The sequence below is a fragment of the Anopheles funestus genome, chromosome 2RL, assembly GCF_943734845.2.
Source record: "Anopheles funestus chromosome 2RL, idAnoFuneDA-416_04, whole genome shotgun sequence".
NCBI classification, from domain to species: domain Eukaryota; kingdom Metazoa; phylum Arthropoda; class Insecta; order Diptera; family Culicidae; genus Anopheles; species Anopheles funestus.
The window spans coordinates 95,127,310-95,153,353 of NC_064598.1; the positions used below are offsets into that span (position 1 = coordinate 95,127,310).

Genomic DNA, 26,044 nt, shown 5'->3' on the forward strand with positions numbered 1-26,044 from the left:
AAATGGTAGATTATCGATCGACTGTTAAACTGCAACTAAAACGTTATCATCCGATGGTATTCAAACGATTAGCTAACACAAATAATTTATTCTATTTTACACTAATCGAGAAAGAAGAATGAGATAATGTTCCTCAAAAGCAGAAAAAAGACAAACATCAGTCGAGTTTTCCATTTCGCCAATATTTTTGTCGGGTTTAATTTTATTTCTCTTTCTGTATAATTCTGCATTACTGATCTTTACTAATTACAGCACTAAGAATAAAATATTTTAAACCTAGCATTTTTTTTTAACCATCATCCATTCGGCGGAAAGAAACCAAATACAGCATATACAGCACGTATAACATAAGAAAATGGTACCAACAAGAAGCGGGTTAACCGTCCGCTGATGATGTTGCTTCGTTCTCAACGGGATCTCTACAGATACATGCCGTTAACGAGAAAATCGGCATCGTGCGCGTAGGATGATTTGCCCGGACGACGAATTCTTCGACGGGCGACACGCATCCGGCAGCTCAGCAGAATACCCATGGCCGCGGTCAGCAACACACCGAGGGTAAGGGACAACATAGCACCACCGGGACGGTCGGCATAACCATCGTGATCCGCGAACTCGATCTCGAGCTCCTTGTGCAGCGCCTTTAGATGCTCGTGCACGATCGGATCACTGCCAGTATGGTGGCCGGTGCCAATTTCGTGATCGGCCTGATTAGCCGCTTTATCTTTTTTGATAGTTTTGGTTTTTTTCTTCTTTTTCTGTTCCGTCTGTTCACTAGCACTGTCCGCATCCGAACCCGTACCGGCTTGCTTACCATGGTCATGATCGTGTTTGTGATGCTTTCGAACCTTTTTCTTCGGTGGTTCCGTTTGGGTAGGTGGTTGCGAATGCTCATCCGCACCGGCTACGTTCGTCGATTCTGGGTAAGTATCGTCATATGCATCTTCTTCGTACTCTGTCCCACCATCCGATGGAACGCTGGCAGGTGGCTTATGTTTTGCTCCACCTTGAGCTGCGCCAGCTGCAGAAGGCAATGATTCGTGGTTTGGGGATGGTTCTTTCATTGAGGTTTCAAGCCCAGCACGATTCGCTGAGCCGTCGCTAGCAGACGGAGTACCTGGCGGTGTTGGTGTTCCCGCCAACGCTGCCTGTGATCCCATTGTCCACTGACCAGCCGATGGGGGTGGTTGGTTTAATGCCGTTTGTTGCAATGTAATCGAGGAGGACGATGATGCATCCGCTCCGTTGGAAGTGGATTGCATGTCTGCGATCGAAGGATGTTTCTGCTGGACTGGCGGTTGTATGTATTGTTCCCTTGGAGGAACTCCATCACTGCCACTAGGTAAACCATCGCCCGGTTGTAATGGCCAGTTGGAGGCCCGCATATTGTTACTTCCCATCCACTGGGAAGGAAGAACGGATTTATACGGTGGCATCTGCTGTGGCGTTTGTTCGGCTGGAAACTGTGGTAACGGTTGTTGAGGATAGCCATTACTTCCGGCCATAGTCAGATATGACTTTCCACCACCACCTCGTATGACGGAGGAGGATGGCATGTAGCTCGATTCTGGTAGTGTTTCCTGATATTGCTGAGAAGGTGGTAACAGGTTGTTAACTGCCGATAGCTGCAACCCGCCCTTATGGTTAAAGATATGACTATCGGCGGAATCTGAAATCGAGTTAACAAAGAAAGTGTTGAAAATAATGGTCAGAATTGAACCTTAAAAATCTTGAAAACAATTTCTCAAAAATTTACTTCTTCTTTCGTGCTTCTGAGTGCAAAACATCTTCTCTTGAACGAAACTTACCGACATAGTTCGGCTCATTGATGGCTGGACGAGGCCAAGGTTTGGGAGCCGTCATCGGATCTTCGCGATTGCGGTGCATCTGCTGCTGCTGTTCCAATGACAACCCGAATCGATTGGGCGGCTGTTGGTAATCCAGGGGTTGATACATACGTTGGTCGAGTGGAAGCATTCCTTGTGCACCCATCCCGATCGGATTGTTCCCGCTGGTACCGCCACGTACCGAGGGTATCATCATGACGGGTTGATTCACCAAACCCCCGGTCATACTCGCCCTTCCGTGTCCCGAACCCTGCTCTCTGCCTTGCATCGTCGGTGAGGATATGATCGGAGCGGAACTCTTCTGCGGACATTCGGCGCCTTCATCGCTACCGTCCTCACACTGCGGGATGCCATCGCACACGTTGTACACCGCGATACATTCCCCAGAATGGCAAGGAAATTCGAAATGACCACACTGTTGCGCGGGCATCCCAAGCTTTGGTGTACTGGCGCTGGGCGTAGTCAGTATTTCTCCAAGCCGAACGCCCAACGGTGGCAAAGGCGTTGTGGATGAAGCGGGTGCAAAATTTGTGCCCTGCAGCTTACCGTTGCCACCGTCCTTCAAGCTGACCAGTTCCATTTCGTGTTGGGAGAGCAGTTTCGTAACACCACTGCTGGGGGCCGGTTGTGCGGCTAGCGATTGTATCTGTGCTGCTAGCGGTGCAGGTGGTGGAGGCGGTTGTTCAACAGGAGGCGGAGGCGGCGGCATGGACAGAACTGCGCTGGTGTAGTTCGAGTGGCGTGTAAACTTACAGCGGAAGTTTTCCGGCGGGCCACACTGGAAGAGGAAACACGTACCCGGACTCTGTGGACAGGTGTGAATGAAACGTGCATGGGAACGGATAATACAACATTAGAACAAAGCAACATTTAGGAAGGTGTAACGGTAAGTGAATTGACTGGATGCCGTTCCAGCCGCCCATCTGCAATTGAGTTTCAGTTGTGAAAATGTTTGAGAAGCGAATGGAGAGGAAGTTTTATATTTACACATAATAAAACCAGTGTATATTTGGCGCTGAGCAAGAAGAACTGGTGGGTTTGTGCTTGTAACGTGTGACGTTTTCTCACCTTACCAGCGTCAATGTAACACCTGCGTTCAGGTTCTTTCCTTATTCCTTTTTTTTTGTTCTTTTGGTGAATGAATGATTCAACCCCATTGTTTCAAATTAATGGACGAGGGTGGATGAGATCATTTAGGTGAGCTTTAACCTCTTTGCCCTCATAAAACTTTGAGGTTTTGAAAGACTATTCTTGATCCCGAAGATCTCTCAATGAATAACTGAAAACATATCATCAAACTTTACAGTTTGTTGGAACATTACTTACTTTTTCTTCGAACACGAATACGTCGCAATTTTCCGTTTCGCAGCACAGCCGTAGACACTGTTCGCGCGAATTCAGATCGGCATCGTCGAGAAAGCGTGCACCCATCGATCGCGATTCTTCCGTGCGTATGATGGTGTTAAGATGCACATCGAACCGGACTGAAAAAATGTTGTGTTGAGTATGCAAAAAGCGTCAAAACTCTTTGGTTCCCTGCCGGTTGGGAGCGGTCACTTACCTAAGCACGTTTCGATATTCATACGCTTCGCGACCGGAAACGTTCCCTCCGGTAGTGCAACCGTTGCACGGTACGGAACGATGGTGGCCAGCAGGAACAGAAGCGAAAGAATGGTGGAAGCCATCTTTCCTGTGGTGGTAATTAAGTTAAATTGCCTCCGGGTTAGCTCCATGACGGATTGTTTGTTCTACGCGTAGTGTGATATTTTTTTCCGCCCTGTTTTTTCGGCTGTCCGCTGTGTGGTTTATGGGATGCGTTTTTCTAAAATGATTAAGTAAATGATAGCACCATTCCTTTTAACGGTAAGCATTAATAGATGCACACCAAAACCACCGTGTTCGATTGCTTGTTGTCTTCTGGTGAACTTTCCGTGACATCTGTGACGGCCACTTCGCGTATGGTTTAAGTTTTCGAGTGGATTCGAGTTTTCCACCAGGAAAATTGTACAATGTTTACACCTTGCGCTCTACCAGAGATAAAGCGTAAGGGAACAACTTTTAAAATGTATCTTCTTCACCGTAATAATAGAAGATTTTCACTATCACAATCACTGTTACCCTAGCGAAATAGCGCCAATTAAAATGACGACCCAAAAGCGACGACACGAAAGGAAAACGCTTGCATGGATGTATCCACGAGTTTCTGTTAGTGACAGTGTCCTGAGCTCTCTACTGAAGGAAAAATCAATAGCAATTGCTCGGTTTTTACGCACACAACCTACTATTCCGCTCCCCAATGACTCCATTCCCTCCCCCCCCAAACAGATTACTCCAGTAGATCTCCTCAAAAACACAAAACATTCGTCAAGTTGGGGGAGCATTTTTTTTAACGAAACCATTTTACCATAACCGGGGGGATGCAAAAGGTTTTCCGCCGAAAAGCTCCCGTAATGCAACTTGTTAACAAAGCTCTCGGTACACGCACGTAATGAAAGAGCGTTAATGCGCCGGCGCCATTTTTGACGTACCCCAAAAACTGAAAACGGGGAAACTGTGCGCTGGATATACAGTCCGGTACACTAACAGTAACAAAACGGCAGACAAAACATGAGCATCTAGCATCTTCATCGGTGTGCGTGAATGTGCTGCTTCTCACCATATTAACAGCCGGGTGTTGCCGTGAGCGACAGTTGCACAGTTCGCGCTTGCTAGATTATTCTTGGCTCACTAGAACGGTGTCGTCGCCTTCTCTGGTCCAGTGTCCGTTTGTTTCCTTCAGTTTCCTATCTATTGTTCGGTCGGTGAGAGGTGCGTCAGTGCGTTTTTGGGGGATTGCTTTCTTTTCTGGTGATAAAATACATATTATATCTTACTCTAGTGAGTGGCTAACTTCAAACGCCATAGCTCTTCTTTCTTTCGCTACACTTCATCCAGTAGTTTCAGTGTGCGTTCATTTAGTTTATGGTTTATGTGCAAAAAAAGCATTAGTTGATCTATTACACAAGGATAATAAGTGATAGAAAACTACAAGAAAACCGCGAGCTCTCTTCTCACCAGAAGCAGATAAAACATCCGACGGAAAAGCTTCTAACGGAAAGGTAAGTCTTTAATCGCACGTCTTTTATCACTTGAACTATAATCTTATAAAAAGAAACAACGAGATTATGGATGTACACTGTATAACTTTGCTCAAACAGCTTCTTTGAGCTTTACATGTCGTCGTTTGCTTGCGGATGCACGAAAGCACGTGCAAAACAGCGCAGGTACAAAATGGCGATGAAATCACATCTTTGCTCTGCAACAGTTTGGCTACTCGAGCGTAAAGTGTGCATTTGTAGTTAGTTGAGGCAAATGTAGCAAATGGTTGGCAGCAAAATTATGCAGTCGCCCCCCCAGACATTTTGCGTCGTGTTTACATCCGAGGCATTTTGTCTATGTAAAGAAAATCTGCAAGATTTTCCGCCTGTTAAAAGGAGTAATGAAAGCAAGAGAGAGAGAGAGAGAGAGAGACTAAGAGATTAAATGCGTTATCGCAATACGCCACGAAGTAGATTAAAATTGTTTACAGCCATTGAGAGGCAAGTCGAGACTTGTGTGAAATGTCATCTTTCACCTGCAATTTTTTTCACTTCTCAGCAGGTGTCATAAGATTGTGTGTGGGCATTTTTTCTAGTTAAAAAATTCCTAAAAGAATATCATTTACAACAGCCTAGACTTGTATCATATTTACACCAAATCCCAAAATGTTTATTGCGCTTTTTTTCTTCTTGGCGTAACGATCTACTAGATCATGCTTGGGTCATAGCTGGCTTACGAGATATCATTTTACTATCGGTGGGAACGGTCCGGATGAGCTTTGGTAACGGTTCTGTAGTGTGAAAAAATAAACAGTGAATTTTTCTAAGATAAATGCTTTAGTCACTAGCATTCCGCAGCATTGGAACATTTACTATAATGTAGGAAATATTTTTATAATTCCACAAAACGTCCATGTTATACCAAAATTACATCTGAACAAAGTTTCATTTAGTATAATTATGCTATCAACTCCCCTTGTACCAGCCTGCTGAAGCCTCCACTTCCGGCAGAATGTTGGCAATGTCACCAGACGCCTAATTTATGCAATTAGGCGTTGAACGGGTCACTCATTTGCTCCCCTTTTTCCCGCTGTTATCGATCAATCTTGTGAAACATTTCACAGTTCATTACGCAAAACCATATCATGCAAAGTGGGACCGTTCAAAATCGGCAAGATTGTGCCACTTTGGTTTAATTAATTAGAACATGTTAAAGCATTATGGTAACGGGGTTTTATTGCTTTTTGTTTTGTTTTTTGCTTAAACAGTATGTTTAATTGATTTTGCTTCGATCTTTACATCACTTCGACGAAGGAAATTTAACAAATTATTGTTAAATTAGTTTCACTACCCTGCTTACGTGTTTTAGTATGTTTTTCTTGAGTGTTATTATGATTGTTTCGCAAAAGCAGCTTCAGGTGCGTCAGGTGTGTTATCCCATAGCGTTCAATCTAACAGAGTGGTTGCCTTTGCTCGTTTCGATGTTTTAATCGAGTTTAGGAAAAGTTCCAAAATTTTCCGTCCATCCTTAGGACATGTTCGTAGAGGCACTTTCCAGTGCTTTGCATCACTTTTCGGAAAAAGACCTTTCGATCGATCCACAGCGACACGCATAAAATCAATTTCAATATGATAGGTTTGAGCTATTTTCTAACGTGATTTGCAATTAACCTAAAAACCTGATCCCTTGTGTGCCAGTGGAAAGGTATGGGGATATACAAAACACAATTGTTCTACCCAAAATCCCATACTACCGAATTCGAAAAAAAACCCTTTCAGAATGTACGCTCTGAAGTGGTCTGGAATGAAGTGTTGGCGTTTTTGCATTTGTGGTGAGAATAAAACAAAAATGTCACCTCCATAAACAAAAGGACTAAAAATCGTCTAGCGTCTGTTTCAGTGTAAATTTACACTTTTTCGTTTCATTACGCTTCGTAATGATATGGCGTATTTTTTTAATGAGACCGAACCACTCCACCCTTAAAAATATAGAGAATTCGTTTTTTTTTTCCTTCTCAAATGTGCATGCAATCTAAAGGGTAACAAAAAATATAACACACGCTTAGGGCTGTATACGGTTGCTACCAACCAGGAAGAACTCAAGGAAACACATATTCACACGATTTCGCTAACGTCTATCCACGGTGGGTGGTGCAATTGCTGCAGACAAAGTGTTACCGTCCGGTTATGTATGTGTGTTGGACGCGATATCAATTTGTAGCCAAACGGCAGTCCCAAACCGATGGGCCCTACAAGCCCCTTCCCGGTGTGGTGCCGGTGGTGGAAGACCTTAAATGATTGTAAATATTCTGTTGCCTTCGTTGCGTTGCAACCGCAAGTTGCATACCCGGGTCCTTCAGTGTCTGACGATGAATCAGCATGAGGCCCATAACAGATTGTCTGGTGGACTCTTTGGACGCAGACAAGCCGCGAGTATGCGATAAGTTGGAAAGCAAATAAATATGCAAACGCTCCGTAATGTTGAGAATAGAGATGTGCAAAGTGAGTAAGAGTGAGTGGTTTTTTATTCTTTTTTTATTTAAAGCATTACTTGAGTGAAAAGAAACTTTTTTCAACCAATTGGCATTAAAATAAATCAATTTTATTTTTTTTTTCAAAATTTCCCAAAAAAATCGTAAGGGGTAAGCCTTATGAAATTTTCGAGTTGAAATTTTTTTTTAAATTTTTTTCTGATTTTTTATTCTTTTTTTAATTTAAAGCATTATTTGAATGAAAAGAAACACATTGCAACAAATTCGCATTCAAATATATCACATTTATAAATTTTGCTAAATTGTTCAAAAATGAGGAAAATTTTACATTTTCTCAAACAGGGTAAGGGACTTGGTTCCTCGAATAACTTCCGGCATGGGCACCTGAGAACATGGCTGTCGAAGAGGAAAATGTAGTCAATGGTGCCATTTATCGACCACAGTTTAAAGATTGGCGATCCGTTGGATACCGACCGAGTTATAGGCAAAACTTGTTGCAAAAATGAGGAAAATTTTACATTTTCTCAAACAGGGTAAGGAACTTGGTTCCTCGAATAACTTCTGGCACAGACATCTGAGAGCATGGCTGTCCAAGAAGAAAATGTAGCCATGGCTGTCATCTATCGACCACAGTTTAAAGATTGGCGATCCGTTGTATACCGACCAAGTTATAGGCAAAACTTGGTGCAAAAATGAGCCTTATGAAATTTTCAATTTTTTATATTTTTTTTTTAATTTTTCACTTTTTTTTTATTTAAAGCATTACTTGAGTGTAAAGAAACACATTGCAACCAATTGGCATTAAAATAAATCAATTTTATTTTTTTTTCAAAATTTCCCATAAAAAATCTTAAGGGGTAAACCTTATGAAATTTTCGAGTTGAAAATTTTTTTAAATTTTTTTTCTGATTTTTTATTATTTTTTTAATTTAAAGCATTATTTGAGTGAAAAGAAACACATTGCAACAAATTCGCATTAAAATAAATCATTTTTTTTAATTTTGCTGAATTGCTCAAAAATGAGGAAAATTTTACATTTTATCAAACAGGGTAAGGAACTTGGTTCCTCGAATAACTTCTGGCACAGACATCTGAGAGCATGGCTGTCCAAGAAGAAAATGTAGCCATAGATGCCATCTATCGACCACAGGTTAAAGATTGGCGATCCGTTGGATACCGACCGAGTTATAGGCAAAACTTGTTGCAAAAATGAGGAAAATTTTACATTTTCTCAACAGGGTAAGGAACTTGGTTCCTCGAATAACTTCCGGTACAGGCACCTGAGAGGATGGCTGTCCAAGAAGAAAATGTAGCCATTGGTGCCATCTATCGACCACAGGTTAAAGATTGGCGATCCGTTGGATACCGTCCGAGTTATAGGCAAAACTTGGTACAAAAATGAGCCTTGTGAAATTTTTAATTTTTTGTATTTTTTTATAATTTTTTATTCTTTTTTTCACAACTTGATTATCATTGTTCGTACGAATCGAAAGCATTTTTTGCTATTTGTGAAGTAAAATGCAATAAACTTTCATTATGCCGGTAGACAGTGGTCTGTGCCACTGTCCAAACCGACTTGGAACTGAACAACAGTGAATTGCTGAAGGCAGAAGCAGAACGTTCGTAAATTGTTGTTATTTCCCCCAGGATTTGCATGTAAATGTCTCTAGGAAAAAGTCGTTTCTGCTAGCCGTGCAAGTGTTGCTAAAGGTCTATCAAGGCGCCCCGTTTTGCACCATGTAAACGTACGTGAATGCTAACTCTCGCTGGACATACGGGCAAGTCATCACCCCCCATGTATAGTAATTAGAGTGGGGGATTGTAGGCCTCGAGTCTAACATTTCTCGCCTATGCCTTGGGGGGAGAAAAACAAAACATACGCCACAGTACAATCGATTCGGAACGGAAATTTGTTTACCGACCGAGAATTAAACAAAGCACAAAACCATCAAGGAAAATTCTACCAAGCATAACCACATACCAAACGAGCTATCTGCCTCGACGAAGCATAAATAATGTTGCTTTGGAAAATGGCAAACCGGGGTTGGGGGTAAAGGAATGAAAGATATGTTGCACGCGTAATGGCCACGAACACGCGGTGATGAACTTTCAAATCTATTTGGCATTTAGTTTTACGCCGGCCAGGCGCTTAAGACGCGAGGCCATTCGAATGTTTTAGTCGATGGGTCGATCGGTAGCTAGGGTTTGCCCAAAAATTGGTGACCATCAACGATGCTCCAATGCTACTGACATTTGCGTGTGAACAGATTGATCAAGGTGCTAAATTTATTTCCCAGTCACGATAAATGTTAACTCGGCGATGGCTATTAAATTAAAGATTTTATGGGTTTTATTACTGTGCTAACATAGGCTTTTGGTTCTGTTCAATATTCCATAATAATGAAACCATTCCTGAGTTCTTTTCTAGTTAAAATGGAATATGTAGAGTTTTTTCTATGTGAAACAGTTTCATTGTAAAGCTTTTTTGTCTCACACACTTGTAAAGCTTTCCAACATGGCGGTTGTGTCAGATGAGAAAGCTTTATACAGGATCAAATTTATGTTGAACATAATCCAGAAAGTGAGATGGATTCCTTATCTATATTAACTATCTGAAAGAATAGCAGAAATAGTTCAAAAGAAAAGATTTTGCGTGTGAAAGACATGTTTAAAAGTTCATCAATTTATGCTCCCTTATCCATCGCACACAACTTAAATTCGTCATCTATGACACAAAAGCTCAAGGACAAACGGTGTTCAACAATGTCATATCGTAGCTTGCGTTGCTGTTGCTGACAGCTGACACTAATGTGATCGAAATGTGTCACACTGCAGCTAATCGAATGATCCAACAAAATAGAATACGAAAAATTCGAGCCACGCTACAAATATCTTGCTGTTGCAGATGTTGCTGCTACCAAATTATGGTCCAACCTTTCTTCCTTGTAGCGAAATTTGCGGTTCACAGCCAAAAAGCTTTGCGAAAGGAAAGATCGTGGAAGCCGCACAAGTGACGTGTGCGGGGCATCGATGGAGGCGCCCGATGATTTGTCGGTTTGATCGGTTTGAATCCTCGAAATGAGTTGTCTGTTGTGTGCCGACATGACACGAAGCCCGGTATAAGCTGGCCAGCTTCGTGTCGATGAGCGGCATTTAAGAAGGTGTGGAATGTTAAGCAAAGCCGGCAAAAGACCATCTTCCAAATCCCTTCACTGACAGGGAAATCTTCCCTGTGCGCCATTCGACGGGAATTACGCAAAGCACTGGGTGGCGGCGAATGCGATAAACGGAAAGCCGAAAGCCGATTGTTTGTTTGCATACGCGTTCGGTTTCGGAACAGACGCCATAATATATACGGCCGTAGGTGATCCGGTGTGACGATGTGTCGAGGTCATGCGTTGGTTACGATCGGGCTATTTCCGTGCTAATCGCCTTACCGCACACGTATTTCCAGACGGAGAGTGAGAATTAAAATAGCCACCCTGGCCAACGTGTGGGTGGGAATGCGTTGGGAGTAAATTGTTTTAAAAAAAACATTTAAGCATTTGGGAACGTTGAGGTATGGAACGTTTGAAGCAGTGTGTTGATTATTTGTTGTAATTTTATTGTAACTATCTGCAAAGATATGAGTTTCCGGTGTACTAGAGATAGAAATACATCTCCGGTTTCGTCTTGTACACATTCTTCCATTTCCTCTTGAGTGGCACCTGGCCCGACGACGGGAGCAATTTAAGGGCCATTGCACCGTATGCAAATTGCATCTAACGCACAGCGCTGTGTCGATCAATTTACGATGCAAATTAGAATTTATAATCTACTTTCGGGAAGCGGTACAGTGACGGTCGTCTCGTTGAACGGGATGTCTCGTCGAACAACTCGCTGGTGCCGTCGAGCTATCGTACTCTGCTGCTAAAGTGCTTCGCCGCTCGTTGACACTATCTGGTCGTGTTTGTCGGCGCTGTAAATATGGATAAGGTAGCGACAACAACAACAAAAAAGTAAGAAATGGAAAATACATCACAAACCTGCTTCCCAATGGTACCAATGGGAATGCCCTGGAAAGCCAACCCGGATAAACTTTTGTGCATTGTGAATCCGGACGATGGTGGGCTGAACTGGGGACAAATATTTGTCTTCCTTGGAAGAAGTCGGGAATCAACTAACGCCACCCTTGGCACCGCTGGCCATCGCAGATGGATCTTTTCCAGTTGTGGCGCCACCACAACTCGAGTGACACATATAAATCCTCCTCGAGGATGTTCTTTCTCTCGCGCGGTTCGGCACGACGTGATATGATTTCAACATTCGCTTCTACCGGTGACGGTGGTCAGCCAGTGGCCTTTTTCGGAACGAATGGTTTTGCCAATTTTTCAGCTGTCTTTTATTAGATTTTTTTCTCTCCTCCGCCGAATTCGTGCTATTTGTTGTTGTTTAAGGAAGGGCGTGTTTCAGCGGAAGGCTTTTTGTTCCTTTTCCCATGTCCCTAATGTATTGCGTAATATCAATCTGTGTTCCGTTTACGAGATTTCTGTGTGATTGTATCCACCTATTAGTCATTCAATCATTCGGAAGGCAAGAATAACTATCTGATTGGAGGTTAAAGCGCGTTCTGAGTTTCTACACTAAAGTATAGGAAATTCTGCTCTAAATTTAAATTTAATTTGAATTGTTTGAAGACAAAACGGAAAAGACAAAATAGCTGATATTTATTTTAAAAAAAATTATCACTTAAAGAAATTGGACAAAGACTCGATACGTTGGGAAAACAGTACGAAACTTCTTGGAAGATTTCAAATACCAACTATTAACACCAATCTTTACTTACTTAAACGTTGTGGTACCTAGAGTCTCCCGGGAGCTTGTTGGAGAGATCTGCGGAAAGAATCAGAATGCTTCTCGACACGGAGCTTTGCTGCCCTAATTTCTTGTAAAATGCTTACAAGATAGCCAAGAGCTTTGGATGTAGCTCCATCCATAATCCAGCAGCGTAGAAAAATGTTGTTTTTCAACACGATAATGGCATTCAAGATATTCAAGGCTTGCGGGCATACAAGAAAAATGGAACTCTAAAGCTCAAAAAAGCAGTCTTGGGTGTTTTGGGAAGATTTTGTTTTTGATCGAAAGTATGTCTTCAAGTCTTCTCTTCAAGTTGTAGAAGGAGCTAGACAATCAATTCAATTTCTAAAACATGGCTGATGTAAATAGACACCAAATTTGAAGAAATATTCAAAGGTTTCGTTTACAAAAATTAATAATTCTCATGCCTTTCACCAACCAGATGTGTTTGGTGTAGATTTGAGATTTATAAGAACAGTTTTTTCTGCGTTTTTAATTTTTTTAGCCATGTGATACAAACTAGAATTCGAACAAATTGAACGTCATCACCGACTGGTGGTGAAATATGCAGCAAAGAAAATATCACCCTTCATCACTTGTTCATTCATACCCGGCTACGACATTGAGCCAGTTTTCTTTCCCATTGCCCACATTTTTTTTTTGTAAGCCATAATGCATTGGTTCATCTTGTTTTCTTTTGTACATGATGCAATTACACTACCGAGCTCGGGAGGGATCGGTTCGAAATGCCAAAGAAGGTCGAACATGCCAAGGAACCAGCAAATTCAATACAGCAACAGCAAAGAACCATTAAATGCTTCCCAATCAACCGATCGCGCAAAACGTTTGTTGCTGCTTGGCAACGGTTGCTGTGTGCCAACCACCAGCCAAATGCAAAACCCCTCATGCCGTGGCCGTGTGGCCCACTGAAGACGATACACTTCAAGGTTTCTGTTTATGAAAATCGACTCTTGTTTTGTTTTTTTTTTTGTGTCTGCGTGTTTTTTCAATCCACCGATCCTTATGCCGATCGAGTCGTCGGTCGGGTGATGGAAGACCCAGAGGTAGAAATTGCATCACGAGCGAACGTCGCGTGCACGCTTCGCTGATTTTCCATCACGAGCCAAACCGCATGGGCACCTTTCGTCATTCGTAAAGCCCCGTGGCGTGCAAACCGGCAAACGAATTCGAAAGGTTAGCGATGGTTCAGTTTTCGACGGGCCCCAGTTGCGCGACTCGCAACTGGACGGTTGCATAGTATATGTATATCTCCTGGATGGCAAACCTACTCTCTCTCTCCAGCGTGATCTACGGTTGAGAACGTTCCGCTGTAAAGTGGGGACAGCTTTCTTATCCCGACGGGAATTAGCCACCAGCATAATTCACACAATGGATGGACAAATGGAAAACAAAAAGGCAAACAGGAGACGACAAAGCCGATCAAAACAGGGCTGAGAGTCTCATTAGTCGCTTAAGCCATCAATCATATAGTGTGGACCAGTCTTCGGATTGCAATAATGATCCCGGGAATCGGGCCAAAACAAGACAGATCGTGACACTGTACGTCAGCTGTGTTGGGAGCTTTTCCACGTTCGTGTACCCATTACCGTTTTGGTGACGCAATTCGTGATGGGTTTTAATTTTCGGGTGAATTTTATCTGAATCTGTAAGAAATAATGGCTCGGTTTGTGATCGATGCTGTTACCGAAGAGAAGTGAATCTTGCCGTAGGTATGAACACTTCTTGTCATGCGATTTCACTGTACGGGAGGACAGACATTCTGCAACGATTCCAATTTGCCCGTACCAAATCGAGGTGAAAAACAAGATAACAAGACCTCAATTGTGTGGGGAAAATCGCTAAACAAACAAAAAAGACCTGTTCTTCTGCTACGCACAGCCCTATCGCCCCCGGTCGTTGATAGGCACGGTGTAATCACGGTCGCTTTTCCCTTACGCGCTTAGGCACAGGCTGCTTAATGGTGTAATTGAAGTTATTATCATATCAACAAGAGTATGGCGGGAACCGGGTTCGGAATCGGATCACGGACCCCGCGTCCACTAATGGTTTGCGTCCGTTTGGAAAGGTTGTGTACGCGTTTACACCCGGTACTGGTCCAATGCTGCTGGTGCGTGCGTTAAAGAACTCATCACCACAAGCGCAAGCCTCAAAATGGTTACCCCATGTTCCGCCATGTTTGCGTCGTTCGCTTCCCGGAAGATCAAGTTAAGGTTAATAAACGATTCTGTATTTTTTTTCGCTTCTCTTTTCCTCTTCCTTTTATTACACGTGGAGTACGTGGACGTGGTGGCTGCGTACTGTAAGCAAGGCTGATTTGCCGCAAGGAAACGGGAAGAAAGCAAGCTGTTAATGTCTTGTGTATCTTCCTTTCAACCCTCCCGATGCAACCCCAATACTCTGGTGCTGGTGGTGGTGCTTACCGGGTAGAATTGATTCGATGCCGCCGAAGGGCCTCATCAAAACCCTCATCGTCATCGCGATCCGCCACGGATCCATGCACTTGGATTGAATCGGACTCCTCATACCGCCCCGGTATGTTGGCGCAGTGTCCGCAGTTCCGAATCATTTAAAGCCCAACAAATCTCCTCACCAGGCCGTCGCCCTCACACCTACCGATTGGGCTGGTCTGTTGTTGCCGTTCAAAACCGCCGCTAGAACCCATGCGGTGTGGGAAAACATCATCTTTAACTAGTTCTTGTGGCGGTGTACACCGTAGAACCACACTTTCAGAGAGCGATGGTTTCTGAGCGCGTGTACGAGACTTTTTTTTCACCTCTTCCACAAGTTTTACTACCCATCCGCTTAGCGGTAGTCGCGGTTGTTTGTTGCTCCACTTGCATAAAGATGTAATTAACGATGGGCTTTGGGAAAACAGAGCTGTTGTGTTAGTAGCGTACGGACAGCAAAAAAAAAGGGAACGAACAAATAGAGGGAACTCCGTGCTACCTCCTTGGAGGGCAAAACCCGATGCTCGGATGTCTTGGCAGGATGGAGATCTTGCGATTGCCCTGGGAAGCGACCGTCCCGAAACACAATGTTTCTACAGCGGGTGCTGTGCAAAACCTCGCCGCGACCCACGGTGGAATTGTTTATGAGTCATCGGTCATCGTGATACATTGAGATTAATTGCCCCGAGCTCTTTGTGACGGTGAAATTGTGTGGTAAATTTTGCAATCGTAAAAATTGAAATTCATCCCCTTTTCGGGAGGAACTGTTTTTGTTGGAGTGAAACGGATGCACTGCAAAGTACTTATGGGATTTGTACACGAATTGGCGAATAATGAATGTAGTGTGTAAAGCTGGTGGATGATAAACGTGTGATCTTATACAACTTATCTTAAATTGTGGTCTAATTAAATACGCATTTATTTGATGAAGTGTTCCGATGGTTTACTTTCCTGCGGTTGCATATCATCCAAGTGGAAAGCTTAACGCAACTCCAATCTGGCCCAACCTTAGCTAGAATAATATGCTCTTGTTTAATGACGAACTGACGACAATGGGATAGCAAAGTGAGGTGTTATGACTGCGGAATTCCACCCAAAAACACACAACCCCCCGGTTGCTCCGGTTAGCGACGCAGCTCCGGCAATTCCTAGCGAGCATGGAACCATGACAAGTTGGGTTGGATCGTCAACGCACGATGGTTGTCCAATATTTACTGTGTTTTTTTGTTGGTGTCTCCGCAACAAACCGCACACGAACGCTCCGTGGGCATGAAATTCCTAACCAAAACGGTTCGGCAGAATGTGTTTGTTCAGCAGTTTCTTTGTGTTTTGTATTTCACATCACTGCTTGCAGGAAATGTTTACCATTTGTTCTCAGCTGAAGGCGATAGCAAAAGCATGGCGAAAAGATTGTGCTTAGGTATTCTGATTTCGATGCATATTTCCGATAGAATTGTTGATGCTATAGTTGACTGCATGTTTGAACTGCATTTGCTCTGGTGCAGTGGTCGGCAAACATCTTGGAGCAAAGTAACAAATATCATAGATAGTTGGGGATATCCTTATGGATATAAATAGAGCCAAGCTGTGAAATTTTGTATTTAACTTTCGAATATGTGTTAAAAAATCAAAGTGCACATGCACTGCACGAGATGCAGGCGGTACTTTCGGGCCAATCGGGTCTTTTGGGAACGTTGATATACTTCTTCTCCAACATTCTTATCAAGCCGCACATACCGATGCAACAAGAATCGACCCATTTCCATCGTGGACAGTTATCAAGCAGCAATATACAAACAACTCCAATTAAAAATGTGTGATGGCACGTGCCCGTTCCGATTTCTTACAGACAGCAGTATATTGTCTCTGTTGTTACGCCAAGCTGTGGCAATTTGGGCAGCATTATTGAAATGCATTTTTGGGTTTTATTGAAGTCATTGCCGTATAGAACTCTTCGATATTAAGTGCGTTTCTTACTCTTTAAAGCACTGTCGAGCATACCGGGTGTGTGTGTTCGAAGAATGTGTTATCGACAGGTAGCGCAATATACCGGCCTTGTCCGAAGAGTTTCGAGCTTTCTCAGTCGGCAGATGCATCGAAGTGTAACGCCCCTCCGAGCCTATCGCCGTTGTACAAGACGTTCGATATCGGTTTCGTATGTGCTGTTGCATATCTTCATATTTGCCGTTTTAGCTATGCCCCCTGCAGGTGGAGGCAGCTACAAGACATTTCCCGGGTGGGTCGAACGACGCCACCTTCTTCCACACACGCATACTCGAGCATTTTTGGGTTATATATTGCCTAGGCATGGCTCTGGCATGGAGGTTTAGGCTTTTTGTACAGTTTTCTTCATTCTAGCTTCGTTGCGATCGCTTTTGTTTCGTGTAATTGGATTACCTCACTATCCGGCAGGTATTTGTGCGGTGTGGCGTTTCTTTATCGGAGTGCATCTATCCGGCCACACCGCTGCAGGTTGTGTCATCGCAAGGTCCGCCGAGGTGGAAAGGAATGAATGAATTGTTGCAGCCACGGCACGCTGGTTTGCAGAAAGTTGCTTCCGCTGTTACACATGTTCGAATGACGTTAGTTCCCTTGCCTGCAATGAAGTATTTTATTGTTTACGAAATACTTTTATAATCGAAGATCAACAAGGATCAGACAGTTTGTTTTTTTGCTTTCCCACAACCCGGCATAGTATATGTGCTTTTGTGTATATTTTTTTATTTCTCCATTTACAATTTGCACCCCAATTCTTGACTCCCCATATTGGGTTCCTCGCGCAGACACAATTCCTCTCATTGATTGTGCGAGCGAGAGCGACCATTTTATTTCTCTCATATGTACTCCCCACTAGTGAAGATGCGTTCATCCCTTATATTACACCCCCCCCCCCCCCTGGGCTTCCCCTTCCACACACCCTGCAACTGCGTCTGCAACGCGTACTCTTTGTATGGCATGAAAACATATTTTCTTCGACATCACCCTGCAGAGAGCATTGATTGATCTCTCTATTTCTCTCTCTCTCTTTCTCTTTCTCTCCCCCATTTGCGGTTCTCTTTGTGGGGAGACTTCAACGCAGTATTTCTCGCACATATACTCTCGTTCGCACTTTCGGATGGGTTGCTTCGATCCCAGCAGCTCCCGGTTCATTCATTTGTTTTCTGCTGTTCGCGAGATTTAGTAAGCGCACGCACGCCAGCCGTCCGGACAGTATCTCGGTATCCGTTATTTGTGGTTAGCCTCTATCCCAGGTCCGGTTCTATTTTGTTTTTTTTTTTATCTTTTTGCACCACCGTGTGCGTGTGTGTTCTCTTTTTCGCTACGTTTCTTCGTTTGTCGGTGGTGATTTGTTGGTTTTTTGTTTGTTTGTTCCGTGAAATTCATCCAGTGTGCAGCGAGAAGAAGAAGCTGAAGCATATCATCTGTCTGCGTGTGGCCAGCTATCACTCCAGGTCCCGAAGTGGAGGGTTGTGTGTGGGTTTTTTTGTGTTTCTGTAGTGTAGTTGCCAGATTGGTGTGCCAAAGGTGAGCAAAATCTATTAAAAATCTCATACCGCACTTGCACGGCGATGCCGCAAAGTCTGTCTGTCCGGTCCCATCAGTGTTCTCAGTGCGAGTAAGAGCTTTTACACGGGGTGCGTAAGTCAACATCCTGGTGCCGGCAGCGACCAGACCATTCCGACCTATATAACAAACGGTGTCTGCCCAAGAGATTGCTGAGTGTGTAATAGAAGCTGTGTAGTAATGGTGCTGAAGTTCCACCAGACGTGCGTGTGTGAATACAACGCTGCTGCGCTCTTCGCATGTTGCCAGTGTTACCAACCCCGTACTGTACCTCAAGGGGTGGGTTTCAGATAAAACACTCCACACCACTACTTCCTCTCGATACGTTCGATTCGATAGCGCAGTAAAACGCGGAGAGTATACAGCGGAGAAAAGGCAAGAAGAAATAAAACATTCGGTCTTACATTGTACCACTAGAGATGTTCGTGCATCAGCAACAACAACAACAACAACCTTCGGCAGCATCAACACCCATCAGTTGAAACCCCCAAAGCGAGAAATAATCGCATCTTGGGGTGAGAGCAGTTGGTGTGCGAACGAGAAAGCGCTACCTTTCCCCTGACGGTTAGTGGTAGTGGTAGTTCATCGAAGGTGCAAAAGGCACAAGAATTTCGCTGCGTGAATATGTTTTTAAGCTGGGGCTCTGCTCACCTAGTGTGTACGTGTGCGTATATGTTTTGCGTACAAACCCTGCGAGATCCACCAAATTTGGCTGCGTGCGGCGCCCCCAGCTGTCCTGCAGGAATGTGGCGCAAGGTGTGCCGTGAAACCGAACCTCCGAAGGGCACCGTCAGCTAAGTAGAAGACAGAAAAAAAAACAATCAGCTGTCACCGTTCAGCAAAGGTGGGAAAAGATGACAAAGGACGAGTTACGCGCAACCCTCGCCCAACCCTTGTTCCATTGTTCGCGTTCGCCTAGTGATGTGAAGTTTGCTGTTGTTGTTTGTTGCTATTGTTGTTGCTTTCGAGTGATCAAAGAAGAACCTCAACCCCCTCAGCCGCAACGGTCAGAGAGCTGCTCCGAAGCCAACAGTGTACGCATCTACCGGAGGAGAAAGCAGCGAAGCTTGTCCGTCGGTTTCCTTTCGGTGGGCCAACTCAGATTCCCTTGCTTGGTGGACCGAAGGGGGGAAGTCGGAAGGAAGGAAGGAAAAAGAGGGGGGAGCGTGTTATTGTGTGGAGTGTGTTTTGTTGTGTGTTAGCCCGTGTTGCGTTACGATGGTGACGAGCAGAAAGAAGAAGAGCAAGCCGAGAGTGGGACTCCATGTGTGTATGTTGAGGGTTTCTCCCCCTTGTGCACGTCCGTGTGCCTGTGCGTTCATATGTGTGCGGTGCGATCGCGAATCACGCCAAGACGGCCGCACGGTGAAAAGATCTTTGTGCCTCGATGCTTTTCGTGTGTCTTGCATCCCGGTCGCGCAAACTGGCTGCTTTCAACCGCTCATTGGACTGTTGTTGATTCCAGGCTTCTGGCCACCCTCTTCTGAACGTGGAGCAAACTCCAGTCACTCCCAGAATCAAGCTTTCGTCGTTTGCTTTTCTATTTCGTGCTAGTGGTGCTGTTTGCTCTTCTGCTCGTTTCTGTGGGGGCAGTACGGTGGATCAAGTCAAATTCCGGTTTCCCGTCTTCCATAAACAGGAACCAGCGGGCCTCTCGTCCAGCAATGTGATGTCTAACCTGTTGGAAGGAAATAAGTAGGCTCCGTTGCGTTTCCGTTCCGCTAGTGACAGAGTTTTGCAGTATTTGCTTTGGTGGACAAAAATGTAGAAATACCCAAACAAAAAAAAAAGGAATGCAAAATTGCAACCGTTTGCACGATCGGAGAAAGGCCAAGAAATAAACCAATCCAAATCAGCAGAAACATCTAATGTTGAGACATTTCGGCACATCCAGCCAGAGTCAACATTAATCTTTCAGACGCCCTCGATCCGTCCGAATGGAAATGAGATACTCGACGTCCGCTCGAGATGCGAATTCAGGTTGATTAAGGGTTGGGGTTTTTTTTTTATTTGCAGCTGCATGACCTGAATGTTTGGACAGTATTTTTGGGTTTTCTGGGCCCTTCTCTCACAACTTTTGCCCGTTGAATGGACAACCATCCCAAGGACAGACATACTGTAGGAGATCTCCCGCCCGTTGACTTTTGCAATCTACGATCAATATGTTGGACTTGGATTTTGCTTCGACACGTTTCTCTGTTTTGGGGAATGATTTATTATGTTTCCACATCTTTTTGTTGTTGTGTAGCTATGCATAAAGTTTGCAAGTTTGTTTTCTTCTTTCCTTTCAAACTGTTCATAAAACTCTATCAACTATTTCTATTTGAAATACAGAAGAAATACTTTACTCCTTGCAAGAATTATTCCAACTTGCTACAGCGCCGAATTGAGCTGTGAAACGTTTGTCATGAAGTTTGTTAGCGTTTATCTTCACGAAATTATGCTGGCTGCAATGGAACGAACTCCGTATCTTGGGCTTGATCCGCTATCCTGAAACTGGGTCAGCCGACGCAACTCTTGACTCGGGGGCCCGTTTCATACCCGGAGTTCTGTGTTGTTTTGTTTGTTTCCCGATGGTTTGACGGTGTCTTTATCTACAGACGGTTCCAAACAACCAGCATTAAACTTTACAACCTTGCTGAATTCGCCATGTGAGACAAACACCAGTACCACCAACAATCCCGAGTAAAAGCGCACCGAATAGCGCGATTTAGTGTGGGGAATGTTTCACTCGGTCAGGCGCTTAAGTTGGGCATTATTCCCTTTTGGAAAAAAAAACACTGGACGAGGAAATGGTGCAACTGAATGGCGAGGCGGGGGGCAAATAATTAAAGACAATCCAACACTTTCCGCATACTGGCCTAGCTGCCGGTGCCGCCCGGAGCGTCAATCGAAAAAGGGGAAAATTGCAATCGAAAGCGATTTCAAACTATATTCGGGGGACAGCCAGTCAGGCAAGGCGAAGAACAAAATCAATCGCACCAGTGGACAGCGACGAAAGTTGATCGAATGGCGAATAAAAAAAGCGCCACGAGAATTGGTGAAATTGTTATGCTTTCTTGCATATTGTAATTGATTTGTTTCGGATTCCAGTACAGGAAATAGTTTTATATTGGTGTAATGTGTCTTTATAACGAGATAAATAACACTTTTTATTACTAGTTTTGTTCTGGTGTTCTCAAAATGCCGTGGCTTCATGCAAAACGATGCGATGCAACTTTCGTAAATGTAAACATTTTGTTTGGTTGATCAGCCGCATGTGGTAAACATGGTTTGAAGTGCAACATAGATTCTCTCATAATCGGAAAAAAGAGCATGCCATATGGTATTGTTTGTATGTTTGTACCAGAGTTTTGTTTATAGTTTTAAAGACCTGAAATACCCACGCAATACTAATCAAATTATTATTTCCAAAAACACAGTAGTTTCGTGATCTGCCTTTCCGATCTGCCGCCTTGTTTCTTCCTCCATTTCATTAGAGCTCGAAGTCCCCGTTGGCATTGATAGAAAACAATCTCAAGCACAAACCAAAGAAAGCTGGCAACTACTCCACTGATGTACAGATACCAAACAATTGAAAGATCACCCACTGTAAAGGCCTTCATGACAAACACTTCCCTCTTGTATTGCGAGGCGAGGTTAGTTTTGTTTCTGTAATACTGATCAAACAAACCTGACTCAAAGAATGCATGAATGAAGAATGGAAACATCTCGCGTATGAGAGATTTGTTATAGAAGTAGTACAACAGATGAAAGTTGTAAAACGTTGTTTCAGCGATTCGATAATTTCGGTTATATGCCTCAAGAGCAAACCGATCGATATGACGCATATTTTCTATCAAGAGATTAGTGATATGCTTATTATCACGACTAGTGAATGTGTAGCACATGCCCTCCGTGTGTTCGTTGTCACTTGTTGTTCGAAGGCTCAAATAATTTTTAAAATGTGTTTCCTCTGGGAATATACAATTGTTGCGTATGTCTATTGCGGAATCGATCTCTGGGTGGTAACGCGTAAAGGAAAGGTAAGAGATGATTAGCGACTGGTAGGAGGACACGATCACAATAGAAAGTAGACAGTAGTTGGTGATGATCTGGTTCTCAAACCAGCCTCCATACTTTAGTGACGGACCACCCAGAATGCACATGATCATCTCGACGACGACTTCCAAAAAAGTCAGTTTACTTAGAAATTCACCGAATAGTGAGAGTACCGTAGCCAGAACGAAAATCAAGACGAATAGTGCGATCCAGCTGTAGTAGTCAAACGGATCGATTAGTACCGCGATCACTGATTTTGGTTTGCTACGTGGAACTAGTATACTGACAAAGGTACTCCCAATAGCAATCATTTTGTCCGTGCCTTGGAAAGGTAATCCAATATTCACAACACCATAGTCCGTGTCAGTATCCAGTGTTGGTGCTAACTGGAATGATGCATTTCGCCGTCGAGCTATTGTCTCTCCGAGATAGGCGTCAAAAGAGATGACCTCTTGATTGCCATCAGGAACCGCTAGACGTAGCCTACGTCCGTAAAGATTCATCAGATCATTCGGAACGCGTATGTTAAGCGGATCGAGCTGTATGGTTTGGTTGGTGAAGAAATTCTTGTGGTAGATCTCAATTGCCATCCGGTTGTACAGAATGTGGTACGCCTTGTCGAGAATGTAACTATTTCCTCTGTTGAGATCATCCATGAATACGTTTTCCTCCAACTTTGTGTGGAATATAATGTACCGACCACCAAAATAGATAGGAGTTGTCGGCTGCATAAAGAAGAGTATTATTAGTTTTTGGCACATCACATTTTTATGGTTAGTCAGCTACCCTTAATCTCTCATATCCTCGAACCATCACAACCGCACAACGGCGATTCTCGAAAGTCCAGTATGTCAATCCTGTGGCTTCAGAGGATATGATTTTAGGCGGATCGTTTAGCTTCAATATAGCGGTCAAAATGTCCTCGGAAAGCGGTTCAGGATTATAGTTGAGAATGAACATTCTTTTGTGGCGCCAAGTTGGACACCACTGATTTTGAAGTTCAATGAATGCTCGCAAAATGAAGCTTATATCCGAATGTGGAGGAGTTAGTAGTGGAAATGGGTGTGTTGTATTTCCATCGACAACATAAATGGGGAAAAAAGCGAAATACACAATCACGCACAGTACAAGCAGAGGAGACATGATGAAAGCCATTCTAACTCAACAACTGACTTATGTTTGGGTTAGCTCAAACAACTATCGCTGAAATGTGTCTCATATGTGTTGGAAATCGCAGATGGAGCATTTAATGTAAATTTTTCATAAATTAAGAATAAATGAAGTTTCATTAGAGCTGCTGAAAATTTAATGGAATTGATGAAACTCAGCTTTCAACTCTCAACATCACAACAGTAGGAATGCATGATATACCCAGATATTCCATTTTTAATGAACTTGATAAACGAATGTTTCACTCAATGTTTTATACTAACACAAAACAAAAGAAGAAAGTGTCTATTACTTCACTAATGTACCAATAGCAGTGTCCACTATTGTTTGTATGTGTTTATTCCAGTTTTGCTTGTATTATCAATATCCCCAAACAAACATCGTTAAAAGTAGAGAATGGTACTTGAATTATTTCCAAAACTGAAGTCTCTTTGTGATCTGCCATGCGTTACTAAAACTTTGCGTCTTTTGCCAGTTTTTGAAAGATTGAAAACTTCGTTGGCAATGGTACAAACCAATTTCTAACATAAACCAAAGAAAGCTGGCAGCTACTCCACTGATGTACAGATACCAAACAATTGAAAGATCACCTACTGTAAAGGCCTTCATGACAAACACTTCTTGTTTGTAGTGCAAGGCGAGGCTAGTTTTTTTCCTGTAATACTGATCAAATAAACCTGACTCAAAGAATGCATGAATGAAGAATGGAAACATCTCACGTATGAGAGATTTGTTGAAAAAATAATACAACAGATGAAAGTTGTAAAACGTTGTTTCAGCGATTCGATAATTTCGGTTATATGCCTCAAGAGCAAATAGATCGATATGACGCATATTTTCTATCAAGAGGTCAGTGATATGCTTACTGTCGCGACTATTGAACATATAGCACATGCCCTCCGTATGTTCGTTGTCATCTGTTGTTTCCATATCCAAGTAATTGCCGAATACTGTTTCGAGTGGAAAGATACAATTATTACGTATTTCTGCCAATGAATCGATCTCTGGGTGGTAACGCGTAAAGGAAAGGTAAGAGATGATTAGCGACTGGTAGGAGGACACGATCACAATAGAAAGTAAACAGTAGTTGGTGATGATCTGGTTCTCAAACCAACCTCCATACTTGAGCGACGGACCACCCAGAATGCACATGATCATCTCGACGACGACTTCCAAAAAAGTCAATTTACTTAGAAATTCACCGAATAGTGAGAGTACCGCAGCCAGAACGAAAATCAGGACGAAGAGTGCGATCCAGCTGTAGTAGTCAAACGGATCGATTAGTACCGCGATCACTGATTTTGGTTTGCTACGTGGAACTAGTACGCTGATAAATGTACTCCCAATAGCAATCATTTTGTCCGTACCCTGGAGAGGCATTCCAATATTTACTATAGCATAGTCCGTGTCGGTATCCAGCGTACGTGCTAATTCGAACGATGCATTTCGCCGCCGAGCTATCGTCTCTCCGAGATAGGCGTCAAAAGAGATGACTTCTTGATTGCCATCAGGAACCGATAGACGAAGCCTACGTCCGTAAAGATTCATCAGATCATTCGGAACGCGTATGTTAAGCGGATCGAGCTGTATGGTTTGGTTGGTGAAGAAATTCTTGTGGTAGATCTCAATTGCCGTCCGGTTGTACAGAATGTGATACGCCTTGTCGAGAATGTAACCATTTCCACTGTTGAGATCGTCCATGAACACATTTTCCTCCAACTTTGCGTGGAATATAAAGTATCGACCACCGAAATAGACAGGAGTTGCCGGCTGCATAAAGAAGAGTATTATTAGTTGTTGTATATATACTTTCACAGCTTAGCTAATTACTATTAATCTCTCATATCCTCGAACCATCACAACCGCACAACGGCGATTCTCGAAAGTCCAATATGTCCAGCCGTTGGGTTCAGAGGATATGATTTTAGGCGGATCGTTTAGCTTCAATATAGCGGTCAAAATGTCCTCGGAAAGCGGTTCAGGATTGTAGTTGAGAATGAACATTCGTTTGTGGCGCCACGTTGGACACCACTGGTTTTGAAGTTCAATGAATGCTCGCAAAATGAAGCTTATATCCGAATGTGGAGGAGTTAGTAGTGGAAATGGGTCTGTTGTATTTCCATCGACAACATAAATGGGGAAAAAAGCGAAATACACAATCGCGCACAGTACAAGCACAGGAGACATGATGAAAGCCATTCTAACTCAACAACTGACTTATGTTTGGGTTAGCTCAAACAACTATCGCTGAAATGTGTCTCATATGTGTTGGAAATCGCAGATGGAGCATTTAATGTAAATTTTTCATAAATTAAGAATAAATGAAGTTTTATTAGAGCTGCTGAAAGTTTAATGGAATTGATGAAACTCAGCTTTCAACTCTGAACATCACAACAGTAGGAATGCATGATATCCCCAGATATTCCATTTTTAATGAACTTGAAAACCAAACTTTGCAATCACACTTGAAAGTTCTTGGGAAATCGTTACTCGAATGTATCTAATAATGAAAAGCAATTTTTCACCAAAGTCCTGCCAGCTGTCGTTTC

General features: G+C 43.2%; 3 protein-coding genes across 5 annotated transcripts in view; 1 reads left to right on the top strand and 2 right to left on the bottom strand.

Annotated features, from left to right (window-relative positions):
- Positions 1 to 166: 166 nt before the first annotated feature.
- LOC125763406 (chromodomain-helicase-DNA-binding protein 7) lies at positions 167 to 4,359 on the bottom strand. Its single transcript, XM_049426588.1, has 5 exons — positions 3,733 to 4,359; positions 3,409 to 3,669; positions 3,174 to 3,331; positions 1,809 to 2,652; positions 167 to 1,669 (listed from the first exon to the last, which is right to left on the bottom strand). The coding sequence occupies exons 2-5, from the start codon at positions 3,578 to 3,580 to the stop codon at positions 420 to 422; spliced, it is 2,424 nt and encodes an 807-aa protein (XP_049282545.1). The 5' UTR covers positions 3,581 to 3,669; positions 3,733 to 4,359; the 3' UTR covers positions 167 to 419.
- A 157-nt stretch (positions 4,360 to 4,516) lies between these two features.
- Positions 4,517 to 26,044, top strand: part of LOC125763610 (protein phosphatase 1 regulatory subunit 14B) — a 38,352-nt gene continuing 16,824 nt past the window's right edge. Inside the window, exon 1 of one of the 3 annotated variants that reach the window (XM_049426957.1) lies at positions 4,517 to 4,945. The gene's annotated coding sequence lies outside the window, so the exon portion shown is untranslated. Of the gene's footprint in view, positions 4,946 to 17,656; positions 18,246 to 26,044 lie in introns of those variants that run through there. The other 2 variants (XM_049426956.1, XM_049426958.1) reach the window with 2 other exon arrangements.
- Positions 21,829 to 25,599, bottom strand: LOC125775005 (uncharacterized). Its single transcript, XM_049445385.1, has 3 exons — positions 24,611 to 25,599; positions 22,252 to 22,395; positions 21,829 to 21,836 (listed from the first exon to the last, which is right to left on the bottom strand). The coding sequence occupies exons 1-3, from the start codon at positions 25,269 to 25,271 to the stop codon at positions 21,829 to 21,831; spliced, it is 813 nt and encodes a 270-aa protein (XP_049301342.1). The 5' UTR covers positions 25,272 to 25,599.